This window comes from Anneissia japonica, unplaced genomic scaffold, assembly GCF_011630105.1.
Source record: "Anneissia japonica isolate Jap-2015-1 unplaced genomic scaffold, ASM1163010v1 scaffold426_len1935630_cov189, whole genome shotgun sequence".
Taxonomy (NCBI): Eukaryota; Metazoa; Echinodermata; class Crinoidea; order Comatulida; family Comatulidae; genus Anneissia; species Anneissia japonica.
The window spans coordinates 98,269-125,297 of NW_022713172.1; the positions used below are offsets into that span (position 1 = coordinate 98,269).

General features: G+C 34.4%; 3 protein-coding genes across 4 annotated transcripts in view; 1 reads left to right on the top strand and 2 right to left on the bottom strand.

The window, feature by feature from the left end:
• Window positions 1-1,189, bottom strand: part of LOC117108297 (HMG box transcription factor BBX-like) — a gene marked incomplete in the record, with an annotated part of 19,151 nt that extends 17,962 nt beyond the window's left edge. The window contains 1 exon segment of the mRNA XM_033250274.1: window positions 1,076-1,189.
• Window positions 1,190-2,036: 847 nt separating this feature from the next.
• On the top strand, window positions 2,037-9,597 carry LOC117108329 (heat shock factor 2-binding protein-like). Of its 2 annotated transcripts, none has more exons than XM_033250313.1 (10): window positions 2,037-2,146; window positions 2,663-2,728; window positions 2,974-3,118; window positions 4,084-4,187; window positions 4,706-4,837; window positions 5,476-5,608; window positions 6,208-6,331; window positions 6,832-6,935; window positions 8,152-8,252; window positions 8,643-9,597. In XM_033250313.1, the coding sequence occupies exons 2-10, from the start codon at window positions 2,675-2,677 to the stop codon at window positions 8,745-8,747; spliced, it is 1,002 nt and encodes a 333-aa protein (XP_033106204.1). In that variant the 5' UTR covers window positions 2,037-2,146; window positions 2,663-2,674; the 3' UTR covers window positions 8,748-9,597. The 2 variants fall into 2 exon arrangements, with proteins under 2 accessions (XP_033106204.1, XP_033106203.1); XM_033250312.1 differs by having other exon boundaries at window positions 2,041-2,146; window positions 4,706-4,855.
• Window positions 9,598-13,040: 3,443 nt separating this feature from the next.
• LOC117108328 (protein maelstrom homolog) overlaps window positions 13,041-27,029 on the bottom strand; it is a 17,899-nt gene continuing 3,910 nt past the window's right edge. The window contains exons 4-14 of the mRNA XM_033250311.1: window positions 25,951-26,142; window positions 23,252-23,379; window positions 22,595-22,649; window positions 20,977-21,124; window positions 19,931-19,993; window positions 18,993-19,137; window positions 17,617-17,691; window positions 16,043-16,082; window positions 15,316-15,540; window positions 14,894-15,031; window positions 13,041-13,263 (exon numbers count right to left, since the gene is read on the bottom strand). Of these exons, the coding sequence (XP_033106202.1) occupies window positions 13,112-13,263; window positions 14,894-15,031; window positions 15,316-15,540; window positions 16,043-16,082; window positions 17,617-17,691; window positions 18,993-19,137; window positions 19,931-19,993; window positions 20,977-21,124; window positions 22,595-22,649; window positions 23,252-23,379; window positions 25,951-26,142 (1,361 nt within the window). The 3' untranslated portion in view covers window positions 13,041-13,111. The remainder of the gene's footprint in view (window positions 13,264-14,893; window positions 15,032-15,315; window positions 15,541-16,042; window positions 16,083-17,616; window positions 17,692-18,992; window positions 19,138-19,930; window positions 19,994-20,976; window positions 21,125-22,594; window positions 22,650-23,251; window positions 23,380-25,950; window positions 26,143-27,029) is intronic.

A 27,029-nucleotide genomic window follows, 5' to 3' on the forward strand; every position in this document is an offset into this window, starting at 1 on the left:
TTTTTTTTTTTTTTTTTTTTTTTTTTTTTGATAAGTATTAGTATAGGTGATTGGCAGTCTGGTTCGTAACAGGAATTTTTAAATTCAAGGATGGTACAGTAGGTCGACTGCACAAATAGGATTTTGAAATTACATGGGCCAGAACAAAACTGCAATTCAGCCACACACGACCAATTGGTTTTTTTTTTTGTTAAAAATGTCCAAACACATGACCAAAGAAGAATTATTTTTTTATGCACTAACCAATTCCACTGGGAATCATTACACCAAATAAATAAAAATTATCATTTTGTTTATAATTTTAAAATTTTATCACTGTTAAATAGAGCTTTATCACAGTTATATATCACAGCTAGGCCTAGACTATAATACAGGTTTTTATATTTGTTTATACAATTTTCCTTTTGCAATTAATCACCTTCTATTATGCAATGATGACTGAATAAAATATACTAGAATATGTTAGGCATACTGTAATTATGAGAATGAGCTGTAAATTGAAGTCAGATATTAAAATTAAACTTCATGAAAATAAGAAAGGAAAATAAAACGTCAAAGGTGTTTCACTTCAGATAGGCCTACGGCCATGCCTTGTCAATTAATGAAAATATCATCATTAGACTAGCTAGTCTCGTCTCCCACTTTCTTTCTATTCTATCATTTTGGCTTTTTAATTAGATGTTTCTAAAATTCGTGTTAGTTATTGTTGAATGTTATTGTTGAGCCTAGTCTGTAGAAGACACATCATTTATAAATTTTCTTCGTCATTCTATAACATTAGGTTAATAGATACAAAACTATGCCGACGCCAAAACAGCTAGGCCTAGGCCTAATCGAATCAGTGCAAACGTTGTTGTCATTCGTGTGGGCTCATCCCATCATCTTGCGCACAACTGCAAATGCCGCACTGCTGCTGTGTTTGCGGCGAGGGGTCAGAAACAGCCGAAGTCAAAGACTGAGCCTAAAATTAGACGATGTAAATCGTCTGAAATGGTAATACATCATAATATACAGTTATAAAATACATGTACGGCTTGTTAAATTGAGCATAGTCTAATACACAACTAATTCATACCTTTTGCAGACTTTTGCCTTTAGAGTTGATCAACAAACTAGGCCTAGCCCAGGCTCTTTATTTACCATACGACAGGATACCCAGCACAGCCAAAACACAAGATGCTAAAAATCGCTATCCTACTGGTCGACTATAAATTCGCGACCCAAAGTTATTGCTTATGCATCATATGCAAAGTTATGGTGACCTCCATTTCCGGGAATGCTGGTTCCATGATTGCCGAGATTTTTTTAAATAGGCTGTGGTGATGAGAAAAACGTAAAGTTCTACTACTACTAATGTAGGCTCACAACAAAATCTGAAACAAATTATATTGAATTAAAAACGATTAAGTGATTGTGTATAATCAAATAGGACGTCTAAATAAAACGGAGGAGCTTGGCATCATTATACACATCGAGTGGGTGAGAGTGAGGTGTTTTAACTAACCGGTAATTAATTAATTTAATTATAATGCCCTTGGGATGCACATGTACGAAACAAATGATTATGGGTTTAAATTGTAAAGATAAAAAAAAAATATAAAAGTATAATTAAGATCGTGTACGTAGTATATAAATATATTTTTAGTTTTTAAAATAATTGTCTATATAGGACTATTATATTCAAAATAACCTTACATTAAAATCAACCCATTTTTAAATATTATGCACGCCTATCAATATCTTTAACAAAATTATGAGCCGGTATATAATTTTGTGGACTCACACAAACACAAATGAAATTTGTGAGTTAAAAAACACTTTTGGCAATTTGCGGAAAACCATCATGCGAAATATAGATGCAAATTAATAATTCATTACATAAACTATAGCACGTATAAACGTTACAAACACAAATTGGTGCCTTTTTTATGTTTCCGGCACAGGTACACACACTGCTTGCTCGCGCTCTGCACGTGTCAGAAACGCAACTTAGCACGTTCATAATTCATGTTCTAGCGCCCTCATTTATTCATAAAAAGTTAGGATCCAAGACAATTTCATTTCGTCATAGCAAAGCGTATATCTTTGGTCATAGGATCGGACACGGGCGGACGAAGAAAACAGGAGGAACCGTTGAAAGAACTTCGTAAGTTTTGCTTAGGATAAGAAGAATAAAGTCAATATTCTTTAGCTTTTGTTAGAATTTTAATGCTTAAGTTCAACTAAATTATTGCCAAATACCCCGCAACTTCAGAAGATATTCATTTTTTATTTAGTGCAGCGGACCATTATTTTTTTAAAATCATTGACAGATAGGCCTATACATAACCTAGATAGGCCTGCCTTCTGCCCACAAGAGTACTACTGTCTGCCAGCAAACAAAGGCCATAGCCTAGGCCTACAGTGACCATATGCCGCAAGCTACTGACCACCAGAGAAATAAATAATTCATAATTAACATTACATTTATTATTAGTAATTGCTTTCAATCAAAGAAAGGCCCTTTTTGGATTTATCAATTTTAATAATTAAAAAAAAAATAAACACAATTTAAGCTAGGCTAGCCTAGGCCTAGGGCCTAGGCCTAGAGGAGCTCAGTCAGTTCATGAACCATCCTTATATTTAAAGGATAATTACAGTATTTATATTTTATATTTGGCAGTTCGAGGCATCAATGTTTAGAAAACACCAAATGGATTCATCAGCAGAAGAGAACAGCATAGCCCTAGTACGTAGATGATAATAAAAGTATCGATATTTGCTATTGTTTTTTATTGTGTGAAAAGAGATAAAGTTTCAGTTATATATTATATTTAATTTTGCTATAATTATTATGATTGTTATTATTTAAATTTATGCCTATTGATTCTTCAAATTATATACTAATACTTTCAATGTATTATAGTATATTATACTTTCATTATCAAATATATAATAGGGGCCTAGTTATGAATATCTCTTTTCTAATTTTAGGTTGCAGATCCCTCAATTATGCTGATAAAGCAAACAGATTTTGAGATGCTAAAGCAAGAAACAACTCGACTGAAACAAAATATTTCAAATGTTTTTACTCAAGATGTCATTGAAAAAATTGCAGGGCTCAGTAATATAGAAAAAGGTTGGCAATGCGTATGGAAGTCATAGACATCTATCAATTTGTATTTTCTTTTTCTCGATACTTAAAACTGATCATTATTTTATTTTTTATTAATTATTATTCTGGCAAATCAAACACACAACAGACAACTATGTAATGGTGCAATATGGAGTGGCAAAAGTGGTCATATGACTACTGTCAGTCACAACAAGTTGTGCTCAGGTGGCTCCATAAATTTGCTTACAGGGGAGTCTGACAGCGGGGTATGAACCAGGGTCCTGGAATAAACATTTTTGGTAGTGTTCATTGGAAGTATTTTATTGCATAGTAGTATGGCCCAAAATTGTGCTTTTAGACCACAATTTTAGGGATTGGCAATCAAAATAGTGTTATTTGGATAGGCAAATTAATATTTTTGGTATGACAACCACGCCATGTTGTTGTACAACGGGGCGGTCCAGGCCTGTCCGACAGGGGGGAAAATTCCATCTGCAATGAATTATATGCAATTCAAGGTAAGTTTTGAAATGAAAATAAATTTCATGCTGCATTTTTGGCCGTTAACAGAACTGGTCCATGGCACCCGGCTTTTGGAAAGACATGGGTTATAAATCCTGCTGGTTTGTTTAATAGCGATGGGTTCTTAAATTATTTATTGCTAGTGAAGCCCATGAGATGAAGTGAGTGATTGTAATGGGTTTCTTGTTTACATTCCAATGGCTATATGTTGCTGGACAGGACTCTCTTGTTAACTTCCAATGGACATTCTTAAAGCCAATTAAAGTTAAGTTTATGGAGCTGCTAACAGCTCCCTCTGGACCATTTGACAGCTCACTCTCAACTATCAGACAGCTCACTATGGACCATTTCTGCTAAGGGGGACTTTTGCCTCATGTACTGTTTATACCATGGTTTTACGTGCAGACTTTTTCATAATTTCCATTAAGTGCTAGATTTAATCAAGTTTGTTTTCTGTTTATTTCCAGAACTTGAACAAACTCAACAAAAATTGAAAGAAAAGAACCTTGAGGTTTATCATTGGAAGTCTCGGTTTGAAAAAACTCAGATGGACTGTCAAAAAGAGAGAAAGGTAAACACATTTTTTACATTTTTACATTGTTTTAAATTAATTACTATTAACCTACTATATGCTTTGCGACCTTTTAATTTAATTTAATTTCTTTTTTTCTCTCAAGGACCCCATTGGAAATAAGTCCTTTCATACAACTTCCATGGGCTATCCTAGTGTACCTAGTGTTCAACATCAGATTTTATTGAATTTTAATTGTTAATCTTTTTCCCTATTTTAAAGTCTGTATTAACTTTTTTGAAACTCTTTGTTATTTGATTTTATTGTTGATGTTAAGGTATACTGAATAAAGTCAAGTCAAGTCACAAAATGGCTACAGGACCAAAAAATTGTAGTAATTTCACTCATTTTGTGGTCTAAAAGTGTCCTGTTAATGGGGGTGTCTTAAAGGAGGGGTTCTACAGCAGTAGTACCCATTGCACATGGATACAGGCAGTGGTGTTTCTACGGGGGTGCACAGGAGGGGGAAGGTTTTAGCTTAATGTTACCACTGTTTTTCATTGCCTTTTTGTTCAAAGGAGAAAATTTGTTTACAAAGGGAGTTACAAGAAATCAGCCAGCAACATAATTTACAATCAGATTACTTTGCCAGTATGGGATCAACGTACTGTACGGCTTTGTGGAGGGTGTCTCAGAATGAACAAGCTGTTGTTAGTATGTTGTCAGCAGTAAGTTTTCAGATTCATTTAATTATATAATATTGATACATGAATGTATATATTATATGTAAATAATAAATGGCCTTAATGATCATTAATGTTCTTGGTCTATGAAGTTACACTAAAGTTTGTTTTTTGTGTTAGATTAAGTTATTATGTTCTGTCAGTGCATTGATTATTTTAATTACTTGGTTTTTTCTGCTTCAATGCTTGTGATTTATGTACTATATTATTGAACTACAGTATATTAAAAAAAATAACTGATTATATAGACTATAAATGTAGTCACTCTGTGACTAACTTTAGAGTAATTGTATTCCTGAGCTGTTGGCTGGTACTGCATTACATATACAGTGCTGTTGGCTGGTACTGCATTATATATACAGTGCTGTATATAAACATATACAATATGTATATACAGTACATATACATATACAGTAATGTATATACAGATATAAGATCGCCAGTCTACTTGAGAAAGCAAATTTATCATTCAACAAAATAGGAAATATAAAGATAATTATACAAATTTTATTTAAAAAAAATCAAACACATACAGTGTGTACAGTACCCTTATATAATTTTCCCGGTTTGATTACCCATCATAATATTGTAGATTTCATTTTTAGCCCAAAGTTGGTGATTTGTTCCAGTTTGTAAGTCAGACACTGAAAAGCTACATTGAGACGTATCATGATGACATGCCAGCTGAGGAGAGCACCGAGGCACAGTTTGCTTGTTCTCTATGTGGGATCATCACAAGTAAGCCATTTTCAAGTGCATAATCGATCAGTGGGGACGACAGAAATTCCCGACAAGAAGCACGGTTCCCTAACAGGGGTAAAGGTTTCTGGTGGTAGGTCCAAGTTCCTTGACAGGGGTCTAAAATCTCCACAGACCCACTGTATAAATTTTAAGAATAGACACCTCGGAATTCCTGGAAATGGCACTCTAAAGGCAGGTACTTAAGTACTGGGCCAGCATCGTCGACTGACGTGAATCAACAGAGAACGCATCGCAATCTATCTATCTTTTTAATTCATGTGCAACTAGGTTTTAATTTAATTGCATAATTTTTAACAGTTTAAACAGAGTTTTAAAAGTAAACAGATCTTAAAAATCTTTATATCTATGTTGAAGTTTCTTCATGTTTTCATACTCCTTTTTGTGTTTCATGTTTATTTTTTTTAAGACTATTTTTATTGGCATTGAATGTGTAATGTGGTGTTCATGTAAATTTATTTCCTAAATTTTAAATCTTGCTGAATCTTGAACAGGGGTTCCTGTGCCTCACTCCCTGTTCAATCAATTTTAATGTTTTTGTTACTTCTATTCATTCACACCTCTGATATTTTCTGTAGATATTGCAGCATCATCATTTGGTCGGGATGTTCTTGCAGATAATCCTGAAGGAATGCAGGTTATAGACACAATGATGTCCATGCTGATAGATGCACCAACCAAAGGGGCTAGTCAGATGAAGAAGTAAGCAACTTCAGTAGGCTCAACCAGCGGTGGCACCGCACTAGCGGTGGCACCAGAGGGAGGTCATTTTCCCCCCACTTGGACCCCCACCCCCCACCTGCTGTTGTCTGTCACCATGATGAGGTCGTTGGACCAAAAATAATTTACATATCCACATAACATAATTAAAATTGCCAATCCCTAATGTTATGGTCTAAAAATACAATTTGGACCATACCTAGCTATAACAACTCTCCCCATTAACCCTACCAGAGATGTTATTCCGTGACACCTTGGTTCGAACCCATATTAGACCCTCTGTCGGCAAATTTCAGGAGTGTACTGTACGTCTCTCTGTCACGGTAGACACATGACACTGCTTCATTACTGTTACTGAGTAATTGACTCGTGTACGAATGCTTCCACGGCTAAGTCACAATTTTCACACAGCAGTTTCAACTTGTATCAGAACTTTTTTCTTGTGATTCTGATCAATACTGTACATATCAAATATCTTGCAGTTTAATTCTAATGTCACTATATAACCTGACGATAAATAAGAAGGGATTTAAGTACATAACCACCAAGACATCTATTTTGGATCCTCTAGCGACATTACTGAAAGGTGAGTTTATATGTATATTGCTAATTAATAATTCTATTTGATTGGTTTTTAGGATTGTAAATGTAATTTAGGGGGAAGTGGACTAGATTAGATTGCAATAGATATTGCTATTTGTATGTTAGTGTAATAAAATAATTTTTATACCAAATAGAGTCGGGTGGTCAAGTTTAGCAATCAAAGTGTTGTCTTTGATCAAAGTGTATTAGGACAAAAAGCATTGTACACCAAACAATTCATATCTACTACAAATCTCTTAGTGAAAATAACTCATTTAATAACATAATATTTTAAATGCTTGAGGTACACCACATAGGTAGTTCTGAAAAGAACTGTTGTTTTTTATGGAGTGTCTCATTGTTTTGATTGAGTTGATCATCATCAGGAGAAAAATATCCAATCAATCAATTAAATATCGAATCAATTCTCAATTTAAAATACAATAGTTCTTTTCAGAATTATATATGTGATGTGTACCACAAGCATTTTAATATATTATTAATTCACCATGCAAACATTCAAACAGTATGTTAACATTATAACATTAATAATATTTATTTGGCAGTCATCAAGTACAATTTAAGCCCTGAGTGAGAATAGGCACAAGCCCAAACAGATACTGCACTCACTCCACCTTATACAAAAATGAACTGAACATTATAGTTTGGTACTAAAACTTTTTTTTGTAGAACCATAATCACATATTTATCTGTCATTTTCTGACGTACCCACAGTGTTTGCGAACACTAAGTTGTACCGTATAACGTTTGTGTTTGATAGTGGGTTGAATATAAACATTATATTTTTTTTAAATTAATTATTACAAATTCAACACAATACACAATGACCAGGAGCGTGTCCAGAGAATAACACTGGCTAAAGGCCAATGCTTGCATGATCATCTCTAAACCCCCAGATGGATATATCGTCGAATTGTTGGATCCGGGATTGAATTTGGTGTCAACCCCAAAAGGATATAGCCCACTGAAGTCCAAAAACTTACTACCAGTGGTGGTAATGGCGAAGTACACTAGGGGACAACCCCCTACACTTTTCTGAAGAATGCACAGCATAATATTTAACATGCAATATGGGCGATGTTGCACACAGGACACCAAATGCATAAACGTCTCTTCCCGCAACTAAAACATAGGAGAGCAGTGAAGCGAAATTGAAACAAGTAGCGTAGCTTAACAGAAACTCTTTGTTGTTTTTACAGAGGAATGTGGTCCGGAGTTGAAACTTCACAGCCTGTTACTTATCCAGTCGCTCATCACTGAACATGACAACATCAACTTCCTCCAGTCAGCTAGAAAACTGGTAAAATAATTATTTTTCACTCCCACTTGAACATTGCATAATGTCCAACATTTTAAATTTGGGTTCATCACATGCATTTATAATAAATAATATTTGTACAGCACTCGTATCAATTTTAAAGAAATGCTCAAGGCATGTGAACAGTGGAAAAAGAAGAATTCAGAAACCTAAGCCAGGATATATCTTACAAACTAACCCGAAGCAGAGGAACCAGTATTACCTCTGTTTACCAGCACTTTGAAGGCCTAGGGAGTGCTTGCTGGTTCATGATTATATTGGTAGATATGGGTACATTACAAATCTAAATAATAATAAATATTAAAATCATTAATCTAACCAGATTAAATGTTTGAAATGTCCAGTTTTTTAATAGACTTAGTTTACTTTCAGCTATCAACCGTCACTTTGGACAAGCTGTGTAGAAGCCAGTGCAGTGATGTGAGGAAGGTTGCTATGGAGATTCAGCAAGATTTGAGATTATACAACGAACAATGATAATGCCCTCAACCATGTTACATCATCTAAACATCTGTAGCGTATTGAATGTGGATGAGTAATAGCAATAAAGTACTGCACAGGAAGCCAGGCAATCACGGCGCCCGATGGTCATCATCCGGTGCAATCCTCTGTAAAATGCAACGCAATTTTTAATTGAGGCTTTGCGTCACCTTGCGCTCACGGAGAGTGGAGTTGGATTTGTCAGCTGACAGTCCTACGACTGTCGTACAATGAAGCAAGAGCCACACTTTTATACCATTCCAGCTACTGTTTCTTTGCTTGAAAGGCAATCTGTCTTTGCGCGTTTAAAAGCAACGGAATTGTTCATATTAAGTATTTACAACAGTTTTGGAGGTTAAGTGTGGCACTTTATTCAAGAGTAGCGCTTATTAGAAGTAGCACCTTAACTATAAAATAATGAGTGTAAAAAATGGTACCATGTGTTGTATGTAGCAGCGGCGGTGCCAACAAGAGTGTATTTTATCTGCATTTAGTCTACCCAGCAGTATAGGTTCCAGCATAATGCTGGGAGCAACCTGCAGTGGACCACCTTCCCACCCTTTTTTAAGATTGTTTTCTTAATTGAACCCAGGACTTTAAGATTGGAATGCGATTACAAAGTAACAGCTCCATATTAATAATAGCAGTTAAATTGATAACAGTCAAATCTAAGTCAATATAACATCTTTTGATTAAAATCGGCCACGATGTTACAGTACAATTAAATTCCAATACTTTTATATTTCTTATTGTGGTGTAAATAAATTTGTTTTCATGTTTATATATTGTTTGCTTTGGTGTAAAATAAACCATGTGAAATAAAGGTCTCCATCTGATTGGTACAATATTACATATATGATATTTGTATTGTTAATAACTATTCACAAGGAAGTTAGAAGGAAGGTACTATAAGAGCTAATGCATGTGCTTTATAAATTTAAGGGTACAGGTAGATAACCCCTAACTCGCAGCGTTATTTTGCTGAATTGCATATAGGCATGGTCCATGATTAGCCCAGCCGCCGTAAAGAGCTGTTTCACGTGGCTACATATTCACATCATTCCACAACGACGGGTGGAAATGAACCATAGCATCGGGGCCTTCCATATTAGATGCAGTTGGTTCTTTAAATTGGACACAGCCAGATGTGTACACTGGACCTCCATTTTAAGTCCTTATCCGGGAAGACCAACCAGACCCTAGACGAGGAGTGGCTCGAACCAGCGCCGAGATATTAAGGCTGTAGATAGCGGCGGCCCTGGCTTGTTGCTCGGCCTCTTGACTCGCCTAAAACTTCAATTACACTACATGCATATTTTAAACAATGCTGTAAAATTCAAATTTCCACAGACTAAATAATACATATTTTTCATTTCAGTGTTTATTTGATTCAATAAATAAAAAACTAGAAGACATTAAAATTAATATTAAAAAAAACAACTTATTTTTATTTTTCTTTAAAATCAAAACAGTTTATTTCACTGTCAAGTCTAACAGTATAGAGAGACTATGAAAATAACTGCAATGAAAGTATTGTACCATTACTAGCATTAGCTGGGTGTCATAAAATAAGCTCCAAACAGTTGAAATATTTAACATGGTTTTATTTTTAAAAGTTATATTGAGTTCAGTACAATAAATCCACTTTCAAAAGCAATGCAATAAATACAATACATGGCTTTGTTTCCACTTCCTAACAAGTACTTAAAATACTGTGCATTAGCTGGGTGTCATAAAATAAGCTCCAAACAGTTGAAATATTAACATGGTTTTACTTAAAATACTGTTCTAACAACATGTTTACTTCAAAACTAAAAAATATAATTTACATTATAAAAATTAAACAATAATAATTTTTGTTACATGTTTACCTTAAGGCGAAAATACTGCCGCTAAGGGGAAATTTTAATGAAGTTAAGTCGAAATCTAGACAAAGGATTTCTCCAATCTGAAGACAGTACCGTTTCGATCTTGTTAGATCTCATCAGTGCAGCTCCGGATTTCAAGAATGAAACACACGACAGACTCAAACATGGCATTATATAGCATTATCTATCACCTTTTATAACACACCTAAATAGGCCATTTTCAATGTCATGTGATACATGATATTGGTTATTTACACCATTTCGGCACTCATAAAAAAAATTTAGTTCCATCAGTGTATTTTTTGTTCTATTCATTTTGGCCCATTGCACGCCTCAACCTAATACAATCTTTTCATTGGCTAAAAGACGATGTACTGTGTGTTATAAAATAAATGTTTTTTATTCGTACAATGGAAAGAATATTTTCATGAGTTGAAAAATTGACTGTTCCATTTAACTCATGAAAATATTCTTCCCATGCACATTCATTATTCACCTTATAAACACTGAATGATAGAAAGCACTGCGGAGATGATGTTGTTTGCACACCAAAAAGGTTGGCTTACATTGTCTATGGGGACCACAATTGCAAGAATACAAGACCATGATGATGCTTTGGCTATGTGCACCCAAATATGAACCATAAAACCTGAGATTGAATCCAAGCACCCTATGTGTGACCCATGACCTTTTTAAAGCTGATTTCTCCTTACTATTTTACAATTTTTTATCTTTTGAACTTTTTTATACGAACTCTCTTGAATGTTTTAGTGTTTTTAAATTTGTGTTAGGCATGTACTGTAGTATTTATATATATATATATATTTATTTCTATTTATAAGCTTTTACACATACAGTATGTCATGCCCATTTGTTAAATTGCCATAAGTTGAATACATACTTTTTAAATTCTGTTTGGCTTCAAATGAATTTCTGTTACTTTTATTGGACAATAAACTTTATCTTGAATCTTCAACCTAAATTAGAAAGACATACACACTTCAAAAAACATATTTTTGTTGCAAAATGAAAGCACGGTGGAGTTTAAGCTTGTCTTTTTTCTGACTATTTTTCACATGTTTGGCATTGATGTACAATTTTTATAAAATTTTCTTGGTACTACCAGCTTTTTTTTGATTTGTACTACAGGTGTGAACTGCCAACACAGAATAGCCTGTGCGGGATATAATTTAACAATGCTGCATGTACGCTAAATAAAAGTACATTTTGCACCACTCAACCCACAGACCACTGAATATGTATATAATAAAGTATAGCTATACAATAATATACAATGCATGCACCCTACGAATCCCTGAACATATATATCTAGAGCATGTTTTTTTAGGTCACTATATGGCCTATCCACGCAACGTGGAAATGTATGTAGAGCATCATACGTGCTTCTACAATCTGTTCATTTGCACGGGATATTATATACAGCAACTAACACATTATTGTGACTGTGCAACATTACCGTATATTCTCGCATATAAGACGACATCCCTGTTTCACTGTCGGAACTCCTACTATTTTCTGCTCTTTACAGTCTTAGACTGCGTTCAGCTGTGAATTGCATTAATCCACACTAAGTTACTAGCTTCATTTCAGCAGTAAATTTGTGCGTTACGGATGATGCGCACATTAGATGAACATGATTAAAAAATTTTAAAAAATTGCATGTGCTGCTCGTATAAGACGACCCCGTTTTTTAATCGTAATTTGCAATTTTATGCTTTATCTTATACATGAGAATATATGGTATTTAAGTTTCATGAGAAAGGTACATTTTAATACAATGATTTATAGGTAACAGATAATAATTTAAAAAAAATCAATTTATTTCAATATATCTAAAAGAAGAGTATCTTTTTTTTCTCTTATTTTGCTCTTGAACCAATACCAATTAAAGAATAAATGATTGGGTCCACATGTAAAAATGTTACTTAATTTTATCAAAAATACTAAGCTTAAGTTGTTTTTTTTTTTATATATGTGGCAAAGACAAGCCAAACCAGTCACTCGTCGCAAATCGTGTTTCAGAGAAAATGGCCAAAACATGCTTAAATGTCAAATTTTTAAAAATCTATTTTATTGCACTAAACTAATCTTTATATATCTATACATCATTCTATGCTGTTATTTTCCCCATTTTCAATGTTAAAACAACACTTTTTAAGGATTTGATGATAGTTTCTGCATGAGAAATGCCTGAAATCATAAACTTTGAAGGCTGATTTCTCATATATTGTTCTTTAAACAGCTGTACTGTATGTTTAAACGCTTGTAACTTCATAAGGAAATGTCCGATTTGAATGATTTTTTTTACCATTTTATAGCTATTATTTTACTCTCTAACATTGTATTAATAACTCAAAATCGATATTTGCGACGAGTGACTGGTTTGGCTTGTCTTTGCCACATATGTGATTTACTACATTTTTACACATTTACAAAGTACTGTAATGCGTAGAGTCTTTCTGTTTTGGAAAGCTAAGTGTTGTGATAGGCCAGTATCCCTCGTCCTCTACCTGTACCTCGAAACATTTCCTGAATCTGTTTCGTTTTTTCTTCTGACGAGTTTCTGTTGTTTACCGACAGCTGACCAAACTGCCTAGCTGTGGTGTTCGGATCTGTTCCAGCAACTACGTGTAGAACAAATAAAAATGTTAACACCTGTCCAGACTGTCAGATTTTATTTGACAAAAACATGTGGCATGCCTAATATGGGCATGATGACATCATTACCATATATAGGCACGTGACTACATAGGCATACAACAGTTGGACAGAGCTTTAAAATACAAATATGTTGACATTAGCTTTGTTTATGTAAATCAAGAGATAATTATAATTTTTTACATAATACAGTATTACAGGGAGACCTTAGGGACCAAAACATGTTACCTTAATAGGGATGTCCCCTGAGTTGGGTTTAGCCATAGTGTTAAAAAATATACTTATCTTTTGATTCATGCCAAAATGGTTGTCCCAGAGGGGTTCTACTGTATTTAGTGTAATACTGCATTTATTATTAGAATGAAAGTTTATTGTTCGAAAGAGTTTTTGAGGGGGAATTTATTCAGAAAAGGCTTATTCGAGTGAGGCATCTATTTGAGGGAGGGGTTTATTCTTTTGGTTTCAAGTGGATACGCATATACCCAAATAAACAGCCCTTAATGGGGTGGGGGGAGTTTATTCAAAGCGGGGTGTTTATTCCAATAAACACAGTGGGTAAAGTCAGAAGTTGAAGTTTCCGCACAATCAGTCTGTTTTACCTTTCCAGGTAGGAAAACGTGAAACAAGTGACTTGCACAGTGAAGGTTTCAAAGCCCTGACCTCAAGGTTGGAAGTCTGAGCCACAACTGTTACACCAACTAATAATGTAAACTAGAAATTGCAAATTGCAAGTGAGGTGCTGCGAAGTACAACTGCATATAAATGTTCTTCGAACAAAATTATTTATGCGAGTCAAGTGAAAATAATGAATAATAAAAATATAACAAATAATATGAGACACGACCCATTGTATATATTAGAACACTTCTCATTGGGTAAGAAAGTCGTAATTTTTCATTTTTGTCAAAAAGTGTCTATAGTGGTGAATTATGGTTTAGGATTTTTTAAAAATAAGTTTCAAAAATTTCTATGTATGTAGAAAATGTAGTTTTTATTTTTTTTTGAAGACTGCATGGTCTAGGAAGTGTACATTTTTTTATGGGGCAAGTTTCCAAGGGCGGGTTTTTTAGGGGCGAGTTGACTGCCAAAGAGTGTTGCCAAAGTGTGAGCCAGCGTGTTATTTGATCACAAGTGCGAGACATCACAAGTATGATCCACCGAGCCATGACGTCAAGACAATAGATACAGTACGAGACGTTACTTGAGTTGTGCGAGGTATCGGCTGAGATTTGTGGAGTACAATTCAAAAAACAACTATAGGTCTAATAATGAATTATTGTGATGTTAAATAGACAATGTTAGCTATCAAGGAGCGACGTCATTTTTCATTGGGACCTTCGTCCCTTCAAGGCTAGGCCTATACCATCCTAGATAGTCTAGGCCTAGAGTAGGATAAGGCTAGCGCGACATGCGGACGTTGGTACAAATGTCGCCTAAAGTAAAGGATTTTACTCGGCAGAACGAAAGAAGGAAACTCCGCTTTTCAGTCGTCATAAGCCCTTGTTTTTTTGACAAACAATGACCTTTCAGAGATCAAATTGCTGTCAAGAATATAAATTGGCTGCTTCGCAGCAAATAATAATAATATGAACTTGCCTGTTACTAGGCCTCTACCTCGTCCAGTTGCCTGCCAGGAGGAAGCTGGCTGTGGCACGGCAGATGGAGGTGGGGCCATCAAACCATTACTATACTTCTTGGGCTTAGCACCTTGTTGATGGTACTTCCCAGACGAACCTGTAACACAGGAAAAAAAAACATATGTCGATAGTATTATGTACCGGTAAACTTTGCACAAAATTTGTGCATGTTATCAAGAATACACTTAATGAAATTCGGCATCGATGACAAGACAAATCTTAAGCCCTATCCACTCTGACATTTCATTTGACAAAAAACTGTTGTATGCCCATATATAGTCATACTGTGTCTAAATATGGTCATGATGTGATGTCATCATGTCACATGTCTTTGTCATATAAAATTTGTTTCTGGACAGGGCTTCAGTGTGCACTACCCACCTCCAAGAGCTGGCCATTCGTCAGCGTTTGAATTTGAGATGTTGAAGTTGGCTTGAGGAGCTTTGGGTCCGGGTCTCCAGTGTTCTGCAATGTCTAGGTCTGGCATGGCTTCAAAGTCAGGCTCAGACGAAGTGTCAACATCCGAGTGGCTCTTGAAAGAGGTCTGAGATGGGCTTCTGAGGCTTGTCGGATGTTGACCAACAGCACCTATGTTTCCTGCGATACCTGCAAATGAATGGTGGAGATCTTTTTACTAAATTGATGTAATATACAGTAGTTGGATTTATATATTATTTTATTATATTTTATAGGATTTATATAGCGCACATATAATAACCAGAAAACTGCTGAGGCGCTTTCTGCGTTGATGCCCCCTCGGGGGGAAAAAGACATTATGTCATGATCTGGCAATTAAAGATGGCGGAGAGTGTAAATCCGGTGGAGGTGCATGATGGGGCATGTGTCATCTTAAGTACCCTATTACTGTACAAAAGTAATTTGACATCGCCATACAGGTAAACATTTTATACTGGAGGCATTTTCTAAAGATTAGTATGATTATAAACAATTTATGCATCACAGGCTGCAACATTACTCCACTAAGGTCCTAATAACCTGCATAAACAAACAAAAAATGTGGCGGTTATTCATTTGTAAGGTACATATGTAGTAACATAAAGGAAATTTGAAAAGGCTTCTCATATTTTAATGTTGACACTGAACATACCTCTTCCTTTTGGTAGCCTTAATGGTTGTTCTTCATGTTGCTGGAAAATATCAATTAACATCAGTTTTAAATTACTTTAAACATCAAAATCATTTGTGATGATTTAAGGCAGAAGGGTAAAGGTAAAGGTAGGTCAATGTTCCGCGAACCTTGGGTCGTGACCCGCCAGTGGGTCTCCAGAATATTTTGGTGTGTCGCATAGCCTTGACAGGTAGCTGAATATTATAGGCATTATGGTAATTTGAAACATGTTACTTTGTAAAAATAAATGAAGTCATCAATCTGCATTCTTTGTTGTTCATTTGCAATGACACTGTACAACAAAGAAAAATGCATCTACATCTTTTCAAAATGAATGCTGTAAATTTTGGGATTACTAAGGCCAAGTAAAAAAAAAAACATGTTTCACGTCCGGCTTTTTTTTTTAATTGAGGAAGCGGCCTTTTTTATTTTTCAAAATGGCCGCCATTCTACAGACTTGTTGACATTTCCCGTCTAGTTTTGTTCAACATATAAAATTTAGGAATCATTGTTACTGTATACAATCTAATAGTATCTGTCTCTTATACACATCTAGATGTGTATAAGAGTACTCAACGGGATAACATACTCAACGTATAGTCCCAATCGAATACGGCAATTGTATGCATGACAAACGCGCTCTAGTGAAGTGAACTCGAGGTTTGCCGCCTGACGCCCAGAGTAGGCGACGGCCTAAGCCTAGCCTAGAGATATCGGGCTAGCCTAGGCCTAGCCTAGGTAGAGATATTGGGCTAGCCTAGGCATAGCTTTACTATACGAAAGGTTAGACGAAGATATTGCACTATTTTAGGCTAGGGTATTTATTTTCCAACATTTAATTCTAAATTTTCGATATATTTTTTCTTTATTTTCATGAATTTTCCAAAAATAAAAAAATAAAAAAAAAATCAAGGTGGGCGAAAAAAACGATGCGGGCGGGGACGCGAAACATGTTTTTTTTTTTACTTGGCCTAATATGAAACAATAAATAGGGCCACTGTAACATGGATTGTACTTAAATGGCATTAAATCAAAATTTAAATCTAAACTACTGTATAAAACCAAGCGTGTTTTTAATTTATTTTGTTTCTTTAAAATTCATATACACTGTATGTACTGAAAAAAAAGCTTCTATCTCGAGATGGGCTTCTTTTTGAGACTACTTTTGCAAACTAAAGAGGGGGAGGGGGTTTCAATTCGAGGTGGGCTTTTTCTAGAGATTAAGCCCATAGGGCTTCTGTTCAAGGTTTTACGGTATGTGCATTATTTATTTTCATTTAAAATTTTAATTTAAAATTTTAATTTAAAATCCTAGTCTCAAAATGGTGTACTACAGGGGGTCGCGATTCATGCCTGAATTTCCAAAATGGGTCGTCAGTCTAAAAGTTTGCGGAACGCTAAGTATATATGCAAGATGATGATGTACATATTTTTCTTGTAAATGGAATTGCTACTTAGAGAGTGATTAAGTTCTCTGTTAGCAATCCTCTGTACATGTTCCTAAATAAATAAACAACAAATAGATTATTTTTTTTAATGAAAGTAAACAATACCTCTTGTTTGTAACGAACATCTCTTGATGCAAAAGGGCCACTAGAGATTGCCGATGATTCATCATATCTATTTTGCTGCTTTTACAAAGATAACATTTCTATTAACATATTACAGTAATAACATACATCAACTGTACAAATGAAGTCTGCCCTACTGCAAATGATGCATTTTCATTTGTAATAAAATTAATTGAATTGTATTGAAATGACATGTTTTCATACTGAATGCACAGTAGGTTTCCCAGATGCTTGCGAAAACAATTTCACAAGTGATTCGTGTAAGAATGGAACCCACGACCTGCGGATTAGCCCAGTGTCTTAACCATTCGACCACCAACATAAGCCCGAGTAGCAGTGGGTACTGCAATGCTACCAGATTCATGCTGCTAAGCACAAGCTCTGTGGTTGAGTGGTTAAGATGCTGGGCTAGTTATCTGGAGGTCGTGGGTTCGATTCCCATGTGATTCACTTGCTAAATTGATTTTTGCAAGCATTTGGGAATGTACTGAGCATTCAATGTAACATATCTGGTAAAGCAAACTTCATTTATATTATTTCTTCTGATGCAAAAACAACGCCAGAATACACCAAATGCTAAACATTTAGATCAAAAGGACTACTCAATTAAAAAATTTCTTTTATTTCACAAATTATTCTAGTGAAAAAAATTATATTTGTAATTTAAACCAGCTTGATTTGATGCAATGATTTCCATTCAGGTTGCGAACCATGTGGTCTAGATGTTTGAACCACAAGCTGACCATTCTTGGGTGGCCAAGCTTTCATATCCCAGCTTGCACTGTTAATAATTTGTGCAGTGGTCTACACTGTTTTTCAACCCTATGTGCGAGCATTTCATGGCTAATTAAATAAGTATTGTGGCTGCTTATAATCATAATTATGGTAACATCAGGCCAAATATACCCAGAAAAAATACAAACAGTTTACAGTCAGATTAAATTACTAGAAGACCATTTGTGTCATTCTTGATAATTAGTGCCTTAGCTATTATTTGTATGTAGTATATTTTTATACTTTAAAATTTAAAATATAATGTAATGTCTAATATAAACTTATGTAAGTTCTTCTACGTAAAAATTTATTGTATCTGTCAGAAATCTCTTTTTATGGAAACAAAAAATATATAGCTACATTTTAGACAGTGGCTATTGTTACACCAGTATCAAACAATTCTTAAATCTGATGGAATGTTATTATCCCAATCTAATCCAAACATACAGTACTACATCTAATCTGAATTTGAAATTATCCTTATCCAATCCATACATACAATAACATCTAATCAGAATTACAAATTTTGTTGACGACTGGTGAAACAATAGCTACTCCCTATTGCTTTACTGTACAGTAGCTACCTTTCTTGAGACTGGTTGTTTAATGGGAGGCGGTTTGTGTCCTGGGTTTACATAGGTCGAGTACGACGGATCAGACCTCTCCGGCACATGATTTCCAGTGAGCTCAATGTCATACACCGTGGCAAGTGCATCACTCATAACAAAACTATAAAAAAAAAAAAAAAAAAAAAAAATGCTGTAAATCTCTTTAAAACTGATTATAAACTAGATGTTTTATTGTTTTTCTTCATTGACGAATCTAAAGCCATGTTTGTACTGGATTAATTTTTACCAATAACAAATACTGACTCTACCTTTGTCAAATCGTAAAACTGTTCGCACTTTTATTTTCATACAAAGTTAATCCGTTAAGAAACAGTTCGCCCTCCAATTCGAGACCACTTTAGAACCAGAAAATTTGGGTTGTTCTCGGGGTTCGATCTCTACTTAGAGGGTTAACTCAATCATAAAGATCAATGATTGTTATTTGGCTCTTTAAAAAACTAGTCTCGAATTGGAGGGTGCCCTGCAATAAGACTGCGTGCACACATGGTCATTACAATCTTGGAAATTTCGACGAAAAGTTCAGAAATGTGCACAGTATTATGTAGCCAGCACTGAGGAAGATGCAACAAAGTTATGTTTTTCGCATTCGACTTTTTTGCTCGGTAAAAGGGTTAGTCATCCTAAGCAAAGTTCTCAACCAGAAGAAGCCATTCAAGCTTGTGTCCTTTGAGTAATATATAACTTTGCTGAAATTACTTCTTCTTCCTTCAGACTTTTAACTGTCGCCCGGTAATGGTACATGCACCCAGAAAAGAACGCATTACGTTATTCAAGGAAGGCTGGGACGGAATTGAAGTCTGTAGGTGTTGCATCTTGAATGCCATGGCCAAATTAAAATGTCAATGCTGACCATATATAATACATTATGAATTAAAAATTTAAAGAAACCTTACCAGTGTATTTTTGCAACAGCTAAGGCACAGTGCCTATTCTCCAATTCTTCATGAAAGTCACATCTATAAATACCAACAAAATATGTATAAATTTCAATGTAATACTTAATAAACGGACTATGTAAACTTCACATTTTTAATTTATTTTTAATAATAATAATAATAATAATAGCACCTAGATGGAACAATATAAATGCTTCACATTGTACCTTCCACCCTAAGATTATAATGTTGATCATACCATGAAAAACACAATCTTAAAAAACTTCTGTTAATATATTGTGAATTCCTACATTTCACTTTCATTGAGCGTAGTTGTCAAGGTCTTTCACAACAGCATGTGTTTAACAGTGTTTCCACACACAAGCACAATAAGTGGCCACCAGGTTTGTTAGAATGCAAATGACTTGATTACTTGAATTCAAGCCCTGGGCTGCTTCATTTTTTTTTTTTTTACGAACTTTGGGTGAGCTTCTTATCGAGGCTACTTTTGCAAAATAAAGAGGGGGGGCCTTCTTTTCGAAATGAATGCTGTAAATTTTGTAAAACAATAAATAAAAAGGCCACTGTAACATCAATCTGTATCTTGGAGTTCAAACTGGCAATAAATCACCTAAATTACTGTATAAACCAAGCTTGTTTTTAATATAATTTGTTTTTTAATATTCATGTACAGTGTATGTACTGTACTATCTCGAAAAAAAGGCTAAGCTATCTTGAAAAGAAGCCTTCTTTTCGAGGCTAATTTTGCAAACTACAGAGGGGGGCTTCAATTGAAGATGGGGTTTATCTCGAGGTTAAGCCCACTGGGCTTCAATTCGAGATTTTACGGTACTTATGTTTAGATCAGACAGCCTTGCATTGTGAAGTTAAGACAGACATAAAATTTACGCGCACATTATTTCCGACAAGTGCTTACACGATGCTTACCCGAAGAATAATTTTTTACTCTTAATTCAAATTGTTTCAACGTGCCTTATATTAACAGTTTAATGTTGTTTTACCCTATGGCCTATGCAAATATGTCTACATCAAATTAGGCCTACCTTGTACTGGGTTCATAGTCAAAACTACTTGTTGTAAACATGTTGTTCACGCATGATAATGATGGCGTTACCTCATCAACGTGGCCGTACAGATCTGCTACAACCAGCTCTAGCTCGTATATCTTGTCCTCAAGTTTGTTAACAGTTCCTTCAAAAAGAAAGCAAAAACTGTATGTTATATTTTTTCATATTTCAATCATCACATGCTCAAATTGCTCATTAATTTCTATATTGTGGGAGAGGATGGCACATCAGCTGTGTATCAGCCTCTGAACCTGAAGGTCAGCAGTTCGAGCCAATGCTGTAAATCTTGTTTGCGTACAGTACTTCGGGAAAACCACTTTAATCATTATTTTATTTAAATAGCCATCATTTGAAAAATTATATTTGGCCATATTATAGGTGCAAGGTCTATTTGATGGTAATGCCTTCATATATTGTAATTACCAACATTTGTATTTTCATCCAGAAGTTTAAATGGGCACCTTGTAGAACGTTGTGGCATGTAATTTATTGGTCTCTGTATTATCTGGGAATATTCGGAATGCACCGAGCACTCTCCCATTCCAGACCTCGCTAATTCTGAGACCATCTAATTTGAGGCAACTATTTCAAAAACCAAATACAGTCGATTTTACGAATTGTCTTTGCCCCTGATGACGTCATCATCTACCAATTACTACCATAAAAAAAGTCTGATTGCGCACGTTTACAAAGTGATAATGTATATCTTTTTAATAAATAAAGTTTATGAATTTATTCAATTAATAGCTCGATCTTTTCTTCCATTTCTGGTATAACATCACTATATTAATGTAATAAACCTATCCAGAACAATGAACTACCAACGCAAGTGTCGTTGGATTGAGCGCACATGTTTATGATGAGGAATTAGAGTGTTGGGGTCAGCAACTTATTGACATTGTGAATGCTAGATCGCGAAATGCATGTAAACAACACAATTCGGCGATATAAAACTAGAAAGAAGACGATAGAAATGTCCATAAAACATACAGATGTTTGAAAAAGAGTTAAAATAATATTTTGTTAAGTGGAAGAATGCAAACGATTAAAAAAATTTGGTTTTTATCGACGGTAAATTCAGCTAGGCTCTAGCGCGGTAGACCACACTGCTGCACTGTTGGTTTGTGCTAGGCCTGGCCGCCGTCAGCCTATCGGTGCTCAATGGCTGGGGATAGCTACAGTAGACCTACAGTAGGTATTGGAAACTGACACCATCTAGTTTACGAATTTTTCAATTTACGAACACCCCTTGGTACCAAGGGGATGTTTTACTGTAACAATTGTCAATCTTTTAACATCAAGGTAACCCTCCAAGCAGAGACTGAATCCCAAAACCACCCTGAATTTTTAGTTCCCAAAGTGGCCTCGAATTGGAGGGTGAACTGTGTACTTCCCAGGGAGTAGACTAGGCTGCAATGCAGTCTACAGATCCAGTGACCAGGTGTATTAACATTACAATTGCTTTCAGACTTAAATTGTATAAAGTGCTGTATACATCATTACTGACTGACCAATCAGTGTTAATCGAAAAAGAGCTGGCCATGGCATGTAGCGATTTAAAGAAAATAGGATGGAAAAAAAACCAGATACTTACCAGCATGGTACGCCAGCCAATCGATGCAGAAGTCCACTTTATCATAGTTTTCACGCTGTGAAAAATGCAGTTTATCCAATTTAACAATATTCAAACATATATTTTGCAAAAAATGCTTCCACTTACAGACGACAGATAGCACAAAACCAATTAATTAAATTCTTAGTATTTTTATTTAATTTGTTTATTCTTATTATTTTTTTAATATTTAATTTTTTTCCCTTATTTTAGTGAATCCCTTTCAATGAATTTATTTAACAGTATACTCTACACAGTATAGGGTAGTGAAGTCATACCAGGACAGATCTAACCTGTTGACGTGGATATTTAATGTCATTATACACAGCACAGCAAAACATGCCATACCATGTAAAAGTATTATTTTGCCAATTTTTGTTGTGTTTTTTTTTTGTTTTTGTTTTTTTGTTTTATTAATTTAAGTTTGAATCTGTCTCTTCTATATTTGAAAAGAGTATTTTATGAAACATTTTTCTCTCCTTTGCCTTGTAGAACTATAGCTCTTAATAACAAATTATAACAATATTACTAAACTTTTTTATTGCTCTAATTATATGATTCACAAGTCATTCTTGAAAGAATAAACAAGTGCAATGGAAGTATTCTTCTGAAAAGAAGAAGCTTGGTATCATCACTTACAAGTGTATAAAGCACAGGCAACTTCTTCTTGTCTGGGTTGATAAAATTGCACATATCTGTCCATATTGCTCTGTAGTCTGTGACTGCTCTTTCAAAGTTCTCGATAGGAATCTGATGAGTGTTATCACCTAACAAAAATGTAATGAACGAAATTAGGTTATAAAAAAGAAAGTTTACAATAACAATAGCGAAATTTCCCATGTTTATCAATATAACTCTGTACTCATTTTTAGCTCCTTTCAAATTTGTCACCAAAGAATATAGAATTTCTTTTATAAAGTGGCATTAGTGGCAATCAAAGACTGTAGTGGTCAAAATATGTGAATGCAAAGTTAGTTGATTGTGGTCAGACTGGATTTGTTTGACAAAGTCCCACAGTTTAGGAGGGTATAGGAAATTTTCTGTGGTGTGAGATATGAAGAGATGACACACCAATCTTTAAATGTCACAGTAGTGAGAAACTACTTAAGGATATTAAACTTAGAATTGGGGGGTTTAGGTACAGTAGGATAAGAAATGTAACCTAGATGATTAGAGATAGATGGACTGGAACAACGGATGGAGAACAATGTAGAAAATATGAAATAAAAAAATCTGCAAATATTGTACTGTACCTGGATTGTTTTTTATTTCTTTGTGTGAATCAATTTATTATTAAGTCAATGAAGGTGCTGTTACAACAAGGGTTTATAGGGTGAACTATAGTCTGAGAGTGGCCTTGTGTTACATTTATTTTCTTACTTCGGACACCTTGATTTACAAGCTATTCTGAGTTTTTTTTGGTTGTCCTTTTCATCATTGCATTCTTATATTTATGCTTTTTATCTATTACTGTATTGCAGATGAATAAATGAATAAATGAAATGAAATAGTGAAAGGTTTGGGGTGTTTCCTAACCTAAAATTTATAGTGACATATTTTGTTTTCTTAATATTAATACTAGACACTCTGTTTTCTTAATATTAATACTAGACACTCTGTTTTTTTAATATTAATACTAGACACTCTGTTTTTTTAAATATTAATACTAGACACTCTGTTTTCTTAATATTAATACTAGACACTCTGTTTTTTTAATATTAATACTAGACACTCTGTTTTTTTAATATTAATACTAGACACTCTGTTTTTTTAAATATTAATACTAGACACTCTGATCAACTAATACTTTTACTCATACATTTGTCCATACCGACACATTTAAATTTTCTGTGTTAAATGATTTTCTAAGAAGTAAGCACATTTCCTTTTCAATATTAATTTATTTCTCCGAAATTTACTTAAGTATTTTACATATGAAAGGGCTGGCTATGTACAGTACAGTATTACCTAAAATATAAATACTTAAATTTTTGTACGTTTTTAATTTTTAATTTAATAAATTTTTATACACCTTTTGGAGAGCCATCTGACTTCAATTAAATTTACTTTTTTGGCAAATCCTGCCATGTTGGTGTATAACCCTGGCTTTTATACAAATGGACGAATAAAAATAAATTTGAATGGAAGAATAAAAATTAATTGTTCTTGAATTCTAAATTAATTCGTTTGAAGGGCCAAATTATTGTTGATCTCATTGGCCGAAGATAATCTCCGGCAAGTTGAAGTCAATCGTTATTGATTTGAAAGATTCAATGGCAATTTTTAATTATACTTTGGTACTACACACACACACCAGCCATTGGGTTGGATCATCAGTTTAGCACTCGTTAGTCAACTACAGTGGGTCACTTTACCAATGGAATTGATCACAATACAAAAGCCTATCCCTAGAGTGTAGACATTTAAAAAAAAATATAAAACTTTTTCTGCGTCATCTGGTACACCAACGTTTTATTATCTATGTATAAAGTAAAGGATACAATGTAGAGAAAAGAATCTTGTATTACCATGTAAAATTAAGTATGAATGTTATTGACGATAAAAGCCAATAGACGAACTGTATTCCAAAATAACCCAAGTTTTTGTGTTTACCTCTATGATTTAACAATGGGCTTCTTCTACCATAAAGAATCTTTACAGATCCCACTATACCATTAATTATTATTATGAGTCTTAGGTCAAGATTCAAGATTTCTTTATTATCATTAACACTCTGACTGCCAGGGGTTTGAAAAAATAGTATCAGCCACTGCCAGACTTTTTAGCAAATTTTAACTTTTCTGAAGCTCGTTGAGAGTGCGTCTGTGATCAGATTGTCATGTAATTAATACTACAAGAACTACAAACATTTTACGTTTACAATGGTACCAAACACTTTCAATCTGTGACCCGTAACAGTAAAAAGAAAATGACTCACTTTTGCAGATTTACGCAATTTCGCACAACGGAGCTGAGATAATCGTGATTAAATCAATATCGCTCTACGCTAATGTAAACAAACACATAGTGAAATATTTACGGTCCACGGAAACTCCGTGTTTGGCGATCAAGCATTGCGTTAGCAAAAACGGAGATCTCCGTGTTTGGTGGGCAGAGTGTTAACCAAACATGTGACAAATGAAATTCTTTTTTGTTTGGGTTTGAGTTGGTCAGGTGTGGCCAACACAAGAATATTTTTTATTTGGCCCTATTTTTATCTTGTACTTTTCATGTTATCTTGTTTTGTCTACGTAAAGTATATGTTAATTAATTTTTAATGATAAATGATAAATGAAATGAAATGATATGAGTATAAAAAAAAATCCAAATTAACTTACTTGTTGACAAACACAGAAACCGGAATCCCATAGGAATTGGTCCCGGATCGATGAATCTGTGGAAGGTTCTTATGATACCCGCGCTAAGACTGTACTCAACTATCGCTACCTCAGCAGGAAGGTAGCCCTTCTTTTCTGGGAGTTTGCACAACACCTCAAATGTGACAATGTAGAATATTTCCAAACACACAGCTGTAAAATAGGTTAATTTTTCAATAAATAAACCAACAAACCAATCATAGTCATAAGAGTCTTGCCATCCCAAAACTAGTATTGTTGTTACTGTACATGCTAAAACTGAGTAGCATGAGAATATGTTTGTGGAAATATTATCAGGTCTTAGCACTATGGTGGTGTGCGAGTAAGTACAAAGTTTAAATTATTCATCAATGCAGCTATGAAGAAGCCTGTAATGGTTTATTCTGAATACACAGTACTACTGGTGATGAAGGAAATTATTGTGAATGTTCATTACTTAATACAGTACAGTGTCCTTGAGCAAGACACTTTATCTGCATTGCTTCTCTCCACCCAGGAGTATTAATGGGTACCTGGTGGGGTTGCCTGCTCCTGCGCTGATTACCAGCAGCAACACTTAGCATGTGGATCCAATGACCAGGGAAAGGAACTGCGCTTTATAACCGCAAGAAAGAGGTGCATTATAAATGCCCGTACCAGTGCCAGTACTGTATGCTGACAGAAATTGTAATGAAATTAAGACAATTTGATATATTTCTCTGAATGTTCGGTTATATTATTAGCATGTCTACATGTAGAAAGAAAGTCAATAATTACATATATTATAATATACTATAACTATATAATAGTTACATAATTATATTTTCCTACAACTAGAGTATTTTATGAACAGCTTTGAAATCAACAAAATACTAGTATAATAATTATAATATTTATAGTACTACCATAGGGATTATAGTTAAGCAAAATTTACATTTTAATATAATTCTTTAAAGTTTGAATAATGAGTATCAATAACAAAACATTATTAAATTTTTGGTATTATTATTATTTGATGAATCTAAAAGGCATACTGTTAAGAAATGGTTACCCCTCATATG